Below are 11,124 nucleotides of genomic sequence, written 5' to 3'. Positions count from 1 at the left end.
AGTGCTCCAGAGAAACCCACTTCAGGACACAATATGTTGGCCAAATGTAATAGACACAAACTCTGTATCTTTTTCCTACTAAGAGTAAAGCGGGTAAACTTACTGAATTCATAGAATTCATAGAATTTAAGTCAGTGGGTACCAATATCCTCGTTAAGTTTTTCTTCCATTTTTAAAATTTAAGTTTGGTGGGTGTTACAAACTGTTGGCAAACAACTGGTGGGTCCCGGGCATAAACATGCATATTATATCACTATCCTGTCAGGATTACTATTTACTGTTTTTATTTTCCCCCATTGGGTACGAGGTTCTGGATTGATTGATTAATTGATTGATTGTTAATATCCAAAGTTTATTTTATGAATGTAGATATGGGGGTCCATAAAAATGTGAGACCTTAGGACCTTGATTTAAATAACCAGTGATAGTTCGCCAAACAGTATTAAGCCCAAGGGATTTGTGGAAATAGATTTCACAAAGACGCAGAGTTTTTGCTAAATTGAACACACTGTAGAACCAGAGGTTAATAGATGGCATAAAGGTCATCTGAGCATAAAGTACATGGAGCAACTCTGGATTCTCCATGTAGGAAAGGACATCACATGACTCCAGCCACTCTTCAGCAGGAACAAACAAACAAGCAGGAGAGTTTGCCTCGGTGAGATTCACATCTGAACGCTTCTTCTGATGGCATTGCCCATGTTTTGCTGATATTCTTCTGGACAATCCACACTCCTCTTGGCACAGTTAATTGAATATATTTAGATTCTGTGTCCTTGTTCTTTTCTTTCCCTCATTATTTCAAGAGATAATGTACTACATGCAGGCACTGTCCTAGGTATTGGAGAGGTACCTTATTTGTATCTGCAGATAGTTTTCAGTTGGGACTTATGTAAAACTCAAAGTTCACTTGAACTGCTAATTCTTTATCAGTGATAAATCTAAGAACGTGTGCTTCCTCCATTCTGTCCTATAAAATATCAACCTCTGATTTTGGATTATGCTGGCTTCTTTTTAATTTTTAAAATGTTTCCATCCTCAGAGTCCTACGCTCTGCTTGCTGTCTGCTCTGCAGAGCACTCTGGCTTTTGGCCTCAGTCATTATTCGATTCTGATGGGAGGGCTCCCATTCAACTCTATCTGGTAGGAAAAGAAATAACCCAATGGGGCCTAACTTGAAAACATCTACCCATCCGGCCCATGCTTGCCAATTAAACTGGGCAAAAATAAGAATGTTATAACACCTCTTGGGTAACATCATAAACATTTTCCACCCCTCCCACACACATTTATAATAACTGAAGGAAATTTACCATGTAATTATCATACCAAATGGTATGTGGGTTACCTACAGTAGACTATAATAACATGAATGAGCAAGTAGCAAGTTCATTAACTGAAACCCCCAAATAGCCAAATGTGCTCAGTTCAAAGTTTGTGTTTCTTATGGTCATGCTTATGATTTATTTTGCATATACCTGGTATATTTCTGCTAGTATACGTTGCCACAACCTTTTGCAGTGGGGGTTCAGGATCTGAAGAAGGGGTCGATGCACAAATGAAAATACTATACAAGAAATATGAATTAGAAGGCATGGGGGGGGGCAGGTGGAGACCTCTCTCTTGGAGAGGCACACTGGAACCTGGCCTTATCTGCTTTTTATTCAGTTTTAGATACACATCTCGCCCTCAGTAAAGCAAGACAAACAGGTAGCAGACAGACCGTCTCTAAGGTCAATAAAGATCAGTAACGTCCAGTAAACATTTACTTTGAGGCTATTAGGTCAGGAAATTGCTTCCAGCCACCGCTATCTCAAGTCCAAGGTCCATCGGCCTTCTGCATTCCTTGGTGCACTCTTATGATAGTATTGAGAAAGCGGTGGCTTCCCGACTACATTTATAGTTTATGTGAATATATAAAATGTATTATTATTTCCTAATGTTCCGCAAAGAGTATAATGATCTACATAAAATGCCATGACCATTGGCCCCTTTACTTGAATCCTTTCAGGATTTGCATATCTGGAGGCCCTAGCACTGCTTGAGGAAACATTTTTGGACTCCCTAATTCACACAACATCCCATCACATCTTAAGCCAAATGCCTGACTTCTTTCTAGCAAGATTAGCTTATGCAAAGTTCTTATACTGAAAACTTAGAGTAAAAGTGGCCTTCCTCTGCAGCCTTAGATAGAAGGCACTATTGCTTATAAATGCCTGCTGTTGGCTCCCCTTCCTCCATTTACCTGCATTTCAAACCATTGTCTCCAGATAGAAGAGAATTGCATTTATCTTCAGCATCAGTCCTAGTATGTGGTCCTGAATGTAGGTATCTTTTCTCCCTGATACATGTACCCAGGCAAGGAAATTTCAACATCATTGTAAAGAATAGCAAAGAGAAAGGATCAAAATGACCACTTTAATGGGAAAAGTGAACAATTTTCAACTGGATAATAAAATAAATCTATTTTTTCAGTTATATATGGATACCCATATATACATATACATATATTTGTCTGTATACACCGAGTTACAATATAAGATCTGTTTCTTATTGTGTCATATTAAAAATTTGTGCAACCTACAGGTATACAGGTGAAACACATGGATACATTTAAGCCAACCTATACTGGTTCTTCAGGTACTTCTTTTTGAGATCATCAGTTAAAAATTCATCTAAATAATATTTACATTGCAAATTGCTTAGTGTGCTCATCCACCAATGAGCACTATATAAATGAGAACTTTTTTCCACCTACACTATAAGATCAAGAATTCTGCACACATATCCCAACACCCATATAAATCTATGACCACACTTTGCCAGTCATTCTGCCATGTTCACTTTCCTCTGCCCAGACTGGCTCTACAAGACATTGGTATAAATCAAAATACTTTCCCCTGTTCAATGGTTAGAAACTCAAAGATGATTTTAAACTCAAAGACAATTTGGAAACTTCCCTATAAGTGACCGTGTGTCATCATCTCACTTGAAGGCTCACTAGAGTCATGAAAACCCATCTCAGTTTTGACTCCACCCAGGAAAAGTTTGACTGTAGATCAGTGATTTCATCTGCTGCCTGGCCACAGATTGCCTTTGGAGCCTAGAGAGATCAAAGTAAGTTCATGTCCATTTGACCATAAAGGGACTTTTCTTTCCTGAAGGCTAGGTGTCTGCCAAACCTTGTTCACTAGGTATAATATAAAGATAATCTCTCTTCCCACCATTGGTTTGACATTTCTTTGTTCCCCACTGGACACCCTTTAAGAATAAAGAGATTAACAATTCTTCTCCACCCAAACCACCTGCTTGAACTCTTGGCTCCACCATCTTTCATCCGAGTGACTTGGGCTCATAGTTGCTCAAGTCATTGTGTCTTAGTTTCTCCATTGATAACATGAAACCAGTACTAATACCTTGTACCACATGATTACATGAGTTTATTGCAGCAAAAGTGCATAGAACAGTGATTAGCAAATAAAAGTTCTTGGACATTTTATTGTTAAAGAAAGTTGTGGATTAAATAAGAAATGCTGCTTTGGAGAACATATATTTTTCCTGGTACTTCCATCATTCTTGCTCCTGTTTGTAGACAAGTCAATAGTTAATAGACAGTCTGTTTTTTCCTGAGGTAGGTTGTTTGGTATAAATATCTCAAAGTACCCAATAGAGTCGCTCAGTGGTTGGTTTTTCTGTGAAGTATTATGCTAGTTGTGTGGCATCATCACCTACAGCCAGCTGCACCTTCTTTCTCTATTGCAGGTGAAGATCTCAATGTGTGAAAATGAAGTCTCAGTCAACCATGATTTGCTGTTTAATGTTATTTCTGACCACAGAATGTTCTCAGTATAGAGCCAAGATCCACATAAAAGTAAGTAGAATGTTCTCACTATAGATCCAAAATCCCCATGAGAAAACTGGCATTTTGTCTAGATGGCTAGTTTTATGATAAATAACATGTCATGTTAAAGATATTTTCAAATGACTGCCATTTTACTCTTGCTGATAGTAGTTTTCTAGATATAGGAAGAAAGAAAATTTGAGAGGTGGCTGGGACTTGCAACAGTATAGTTGCAAGGTGCAACAGGGTACAACAACATAGTAGAAAAATCACTTTGAAACCACAGAGACTATAGAAAGGCAGCGATTGAAAGGAGGAAGTACAGTCATGAGCTTCTTAATGACGGGGATATGTTCTGAGAAATGCATCATTAGGTGATTTAGGTCATTGTATGAACACTATACAGTGCAATTACACACCTACATGGTATAGTGTATTACACTCCTAGGCTACATGATGTATCACAGTCGTACACATGGTCTGTCATTGACCAAAGCATCATTAGGTAGGACATGACTCACTATCCTGGCAGTTAGGTAGTTGACAGATTTAGATTCAGACCTTAACTTTGTTTGATTCTTGTTAGTTACACAAGTTGCTTCACTTTTCTGAGTTTTAATTTACTTATCTATAACATGAAGGGTATGTTTATTTCTTTTAGGTAAACTTGATAGTTATAGCTATAAAAGAATTTGTGATTCCATTATTACAACCAAATGCTTACTTCTAGTATCCGTTCATTTCTCTTTTTCTCAATATATGCTGGAGTACATAAGCTGCATTTCACAGTTACAGTTAAGATAGGCAGGGAACAGCTTAGTGCTGAAATTGCTTGTCCTCTGTGTGGTCTGTCTGAATACTTAGACTTTCCAAAAGATGGACACAATCCACTAACCTGACCTTCAGAGCCCAGGTGACCAGCAACAAGGTTCTAGTCCTTCTTGGAGGGCAGTGTATTCTCTGTCCATGCTCACATCCATGTTTCCTTCAGCAAGTTCTTGCGATATCAGCACATGAACCCGCTGCATTTTTCTTCCTAGTCCTGAACACATTTTCTCTTCACATCCACATGGAGCCTCTAAGTTGAGATGAGAGAGGAGAATTCCACAGTAAAGAGGACCTTTGGGAATTTGTGTTTTACAGGATGGAGATAAACATCAACATCTTGAAGAGAAACCCAAGACTGGAAGGATACAAGGTATGTGGCTACAGTCTTCTTCCATTTGAAGACATGACAAGCATGTCCCCAGACCACAAGTCTTCCAATAAAATATAAAAATCTCCAGGACTCCAATGACATGAATGATGACTATCAGATCTTTTGTCATAGTCCCACAATTCCCAGAGGTTTTGTTCATTCTTCTTTTTTTAAAGTCTATTTTCTCTATATTGTTCAGATTAGGTAATATCTACTTTTGAATTCATGGGTTCTTTCCTCTGTCCTCTTCCCTCCTGTTCTTTTTTATTTTATTTTTTTTATTGTCTAAAGTTTTACATATGTCTTCATTTCCCCCAATTCACCCCTCCCCAGCCATTCCCACCCCAGGCAAGTCAACGCCCCCCCCACAGTGTCTGTGTCCATTGGTTATGCTAATATGCATGCATACAAGTCCTTTGGTTGCTCTCTAACCTTCCCCGCCCCCCACCATGTGTCTCTGGATCTATTCTTGTTCATCAAATTATGTTGATCATTATATCCCACATATGAGTGAGATCATGTGATACTTATCTTTCTCCAACTGGCTTATTTCGCTTAACATAATGCTTTCCAGTTCCATCCATGCTGTTGCAAATGGTAAAAGTGTCATTGGAGTCCTGGAAGCAGTGAGCACTGGCCACACATACTTGATGAAATTTTCAAGAAACATCTCAGGAATGGACAACAGTGGTGAGGGAGGAAAGAGTGCAAAGCTGGGGTGGAAGAATATGGAACATGCTTCAATGTAACTGTAGCTTACAGCCTAGTTTATAAGGACATGTTGACCATCCCCTGAAAACTAGATGCAAATTGAGTGAGAATGATCACGGGGTGGTGGTGGTGCTGGGAGTGCTGCTTGAACAATAGAGACAAGAGCCTGGAAAATATGGCCTTCACCATTAGTGTGACCCAGTAGTAGTACCCTAGAGCCTGGGAAATGTGGTTGATGTTTACTTTTCTAGATTTTCCAAAGTGGCTACATAAATAATAGATGCTTATAAACATGATGGACAAATAAATAAACAAATGATCTCATCTATACAAACAGAAAAAATATATAAAAAATATCTAATAAGTTCTCAATGTTTACCAATAGTGATAGATTTTCTTGCAATTATACCATTATCCATGGCATAGTCAATGAAGAAAGTTGGCAAATATTCACAGATTCTAGAATAGTAGATAAGTGTTCATTTAAAAACCCACAAGGAAAATCCATTTGAACTAACAAGCTAACAAGAGGCAGAAGAGGGGAAAGGACATTATTCATTCATGTCTTCATCCAAAGATATTTTTGTATTGCTTCAATGTACGTAATGCTTTGGTGCTGAGAGGTATGTTGAAGTGATGTCAGATAGATATTGTATTGGTGAGACTGGTCACTCTTGAGAAGTGAAAGACAAACTATGTAAGTAATTATTAGTCACAAAATAGTGAAATCATGTGGTTCTCACCCAAATAACAGGAATAAACTGGATTCTGCACATTCATGACCAAGTATATTTTTGGTGGGAGATAAATCTCTACTTAGATATGGAATTGAAAAAGGAAAGAGGAGAAAATTTGAGATACTTTATTGAGCATTTATAGACGAAGTGCTGCACAAGATGCTGTCTCTCATTTAATGTTTGTAACAACACCATGGTATCATCTCCAAATTATATAAACTGAGAGGCACTCAGTTTAAATAACTGCCAAATTGATACACTGGGTAAACCCACTTGCTTCCTTTCTCTGTGAATGGAGTCATCCACAGAGCTATCCAAGACATAAATGTGGGTGTACTCTTATCTCACAGCCAAATCACCACGTCATATTGATGTCAACACCTTAATAGCTCTCAGCCTCATTTACTTCTTTCCATTTCCCTGCCACTCTCCTAGGAATACTTCGACAGCTTCATTTCTGGGCTCTCTGCCTCAAGTCAATTCACTCTGCCCATGGGCCAAAATAAGCCTGCCACCAGGTTTTGTAAAGAAAGTTTTATTGGAACCCAGCCATGCCCATTCATTTATATATTACCTTTGACTGCTTTCATGCTACAAAGGCAGAGTTGAGTAGTTGTCACAGAGACTGTATAGCCCACAGTGTTGAAACTATTTACTCTGTGGTGAGTATAATCATATTTAGCAAATAAAAACATAGGATGTCTGGTTAAATTTACATTTCAGAAAAACAATGAATAAGAATGCATGGACCATATATACCCTAAAACAGTATTCATTGTTTATCTGAACATCTTCAGTCGGTCCTCATTATTTGTGGATTGTGTATTGGCAAATTCCCCTACTCTTTTGAAAGGTATTTGCAATCTCAAAATCAACACTCACAGTCCTTTCTCCATCATTCACAAAACAGCAAAAAAAATGAGTCAGCTGGGGGCATGTTCCCAGCTGAGGTTGCACAAGTGGTGCTCTGCCTTCTGGTTCCAGCTCTCTTACCACACACAGTGTTCTTTGGGTGGCCTATGTAATGCCAGGTATTTCGCTTTTTTTGTTGGCGATCTTGCTGTTTAATATGGCCCCCAAGTATAGGGCGAAGTGCTGTCTAGTGTTCCTAACCGAGCTGTGATGTACCTTCTGGAGAAAACACCTGTTTTCGATAAGCTTTGTTTATATGCTATCATGAGTTATAGCACTATTGTCCATGAGTTCAATGTCAATAAATCAACTATTGATTATATAAGGTGACATTAAATTAAAACACACATAAAACAAACATAGATTGATACTGATCTGTTGAAAATTTTGTGAGCAGCAGCTCCTAGACACCTTGTATTCCTCTAGGAACAATGGCTCAGTATTTGCTGATTCAGTGTTTATGGCAGTGACTTCATAGAAAATAACTACTGCAAATAATGAGAATCGACTGTGTCTGAAAATAAAATTAACATTTATGTGAACATCCTGTGTTTTATTTGACATTTATACGATCCTTTACATAAAAGTGTGCAGATTCCTGCTCTATGCTACTGTTAATTTTTTTTTTCAAAAACAAATTTAATCTTGTTTTCTGGTAATGCCCATGTTAGCACAGCATTCAAGGTCCTTCAGCACTTAACCACTGCTTCCTCCCCCCTCCTCATCTCTGGCCACTCTCCCCTCAGATGCTCTGAGCTAGCTTTTCTGAAAGACCGGTGATTCCTCCTCTCCACCCACTGCCTAGACATCAGCTTCACAACCTGCCTGGCAGGTCTGTCTTGTTGCTGAGGACCCAGGTCAATATCACCTCCTTTGGAAGGAACTTAAAATCCCCAGTATGAGTTTGATGCCCCCATCGAAGTGTGGGACTGCTAATCAGACCTCTCTCTCTCTCTTTTCCTTTGCAGAGAAATGTCATGGTCCTTGCATCACTTCATCCAACTGCAGCCAGCCCTGTGCTCACCCCTTTCGTGGAGAAATAGGATTTACATGTAATCAAAACATGTGGCAAAAATCAACTGAAACATGTACAAGCCTTTCTGTGAGAAAGCTCTTCCAGGTGATGCATTTGCATACTATTGGCAACAGGAGCCAATCCCTCAGGAGGTGGTAGAAGCATTTTTAACATGTTTTATTGAGCATAATTCTCAGGTTTGGACTTAGGAAAATCTATAGAACAGGTTAAATTTGTCTCTTCTTCTTCCTTACCCAAACTCAGGTTCTCTCCTCACTCCCCACTGTCTCTCCCTTTCAGAATCCTTTCTTAAAAACAGATCTGAAACTCATTTATGTAATAGTAAATGCTTGGAGGATAAAGTTTTAGCTCTATTTTTTAAATATTTTTATTGATTTCAGAGAGGAAAGGAAAGGGGGAGAGAAATAGAAACATCAATGAGGAAAGAGAATCATTGATTGGCTGCCTCCTGCATGACCCTCCCCCTCAGGTTGTGACCTGACCCGGAATCAAAACCTGACCTCCTAGTTTATAGGTCGATACTCAACCACTGAGCCATGCTAGTCCGGGTAAAGTTTTAGCTCTAAAGGTGGATTTGCTTGTCTCTGGGCTACCTAATTAATCAACTAAATGTGTCTAGAAACAAATTCATTTTCAATTTTTTCTAATACTTTCAATCACTTGACCAAAAGAAAGGAGAAATGAGTGACCCAAAGGGAATAGCAATGCAGTGAAAACAAAAAAATCTGAGTTAGAATGAAAATATCCTGTTTTACGTTCTTTCACTTAAGTACCATGTACATCTACCTTCTCTCTAATCCCATAGAAGCACATGGATCTCTGCCTTTTGTAAAACTTCAACAGTGACTCTGTAAGGGCCATGGAGGCTCTGCCACTTAGCATAGGTAGAGGTCCTGCAACCCTAGTGGCATTCCAAAGGGAATTAAATGAAGTATATTATTGCTTTGGCTTATCCAAAGTCACATTCTGGGAGACTCTGGGGAAACATACGAGAAAATAAGCAAATAATTTATTCTAATGAGTGAACTCAGCTTTTTGAAACTGCAATTCCACTGTGTTCCGTGTTTGACTGGCCAATCTCCAACACTATCCTCAAAATTCCTCTTAATGTGGCACCTCTTAAAAACATAATAATTACTGGACCAATGTTTTCTAGAATTTCTCCACATCTCTGGAGAAAACTGTTTCAGTCCTGAGTTAAAGTCTTGGTCCTCAAAAGCAAATTCCAAAAGGAAAAGAGAACTGTACGGGGACTTTGATACAATCCCCTGCCTGTGTGAGACCCCACCTTAACCTCTCTGTAACTCTCAGCATCTCATCTATTTTCTTCATGTTGACCCTTTGTGCCTTTATCTCATTTAGTCTGATGCGTGTTAGGTGTTTATTCATTTTTACTAAAACATCATTTTTTTAAAAAAAAAACAACAACACAGGACGTAAACAGTGCATCACGCCTTTCGGTGGCAGCACCCTTATTTCCTCTGCGTATTCTTGACTTTCGCGCTCCGGAGCCCATGGAGAGCGTGGTGCAGGGAATCCGCAGGAGCTGCCCGCAGGACTACGCCTGCATCATCGATGCGGTGAAATCCTCAGAAGCCACGTCTGGAAATATCGCTTTTATTGTGGAGTTGCTAAAAAACATCTCTACAGACTTGTCTGATAATGTGACCCGAGAGAAAATGAAGGTGGGTGTTCTTTGTTGGAAATCGACCAGTATCTCCCCCCCAAAGCTTGCCCTTTCATAACAATTTCAAAATATATTTTGCAGGGGAAAAACTATAACCACCATAGCAAATATAACAATAACAGCAATTTCACTTCCGTGTCTCACATGGATTCATTCGCGTTTATGGAAGTTGTCAAAACGTTAGAACATTTTTTACATATGTTTGTGGTATAGGATTCATATTTGCAGAAAAAATATTACATAGTGATGGCAGTGAGCAAGATCGTGTCTACTCTAGCGTTTCCAACATTTTATTCTGGAGAACATAATTGTTCTGAGAAATGTTAACGGGGCTTCCATTTCTAACAGGGAGATGCAGCAAGTATAGGGACTCTGAATTCAAGTTAAGCAGGTTTCCTTCTTTAGACCTTTTAATGTGTGAATGAACTTTGGCACCCTTTATAAGAGTGAGGGAGATAGGAATATGGTATTTCCCAAACTTAAATTATTATAGAATCTATCCCCAATCTCCTGCATTAAACAATCATTACTATCATATGGAACGGGTTATACAGACTGCCTTTTAGGAAATGCTGCCCTAGGCACATAAAAAAGCAGATAAACTTTATCTGTGATACATTTTTATTTTTAGCATTCATTTACTTGTCTTCCCCTGCAGGCTTATCAGCATGAGATTCAATAAACAGGAAATTTCCAGGAGAATTTGCCCAAATAAGATCAGATCATTTGCCTCCAAAATTTCAGATTTTAGAAACCGACTTTTGTAAATACTGTGTGAATCCTTTTTTTTTATCATATCCACTTTTCTCCATTGCAGAGCTACAGTGAAGTGGCCAACCACATCCTCGACACAGCAGCCATTTCAAACTGGGCTTTCATTCCTGACAGGAACGCCAGCTCAGATTTGCTGCAGTCGGTGAATTCCTTCGCCCGGCAACTCCACCTCCGCAATGCATCTGAGAACATTGTGGATGAGCCCTTCATTCAGACGAAAGGGTTTCA

The 11,124-nt window shown here is 39.0% G+C and overlaps 1 protein-coding gene across 1 annotated transcript in view; it reads left to right on the top strand.

The window, feature by feature from the left end:
- The first annotated feature begins 602 nt into the window (after nucleotides 1-602).
- Nucleotides 603-11,124, top strand: part of ADGRF4 (adhesion G protein-coupled receptor F4) — a 16,381-nt gene continuing 5,859 nt past the window's right edge. The window contains exons 1-6 of the mRNA XM_006093246.3: nucleotides 603-658; nucleotides 3,769-3,871; nucleotides 4,985-5,039; nucleotides 8,368-8,519; nucleotides 9,869-10,120; nucleotides 10,940-11,120. Coding sequence (XP_006093308.2) covers nucleotides 603-658; nucleotides 3,769-3,871; nucleotides 4,985-5,039; nucleotides 8,368-8,519; nucleotides 9,869-10,120; nucleotides 10,940-11,120 — 799 coding nt within the window. The remainder of the gene's footprint in view (nucleotides 659-3,768; nucleotides 3,872-4,984; nucleotides 5,040-8,367; nucleotides 8,520-9,868; nucleotides 10,121-10,939; nucleotides 11,121-11,124) is intronic.

This window comes from Myotis lucifugus, unplaced genomic scaffold (assembly GCF_000147115.1).
Source record: "Myotis lucifugus unplaced genomic scaffold, Myoluc2.0 scaffold_111, whole genome shotgun sequence".
Taxonomy (NCBI): Eukaryota; Metazoa; Chordata; class Mammalia; order Chiroptera; family Vespertilionidae; genus Myotis; species Myotis lucifugus.
This window is presented reverse-complemented; position numbering and strand designations above follow the sequence as displayed.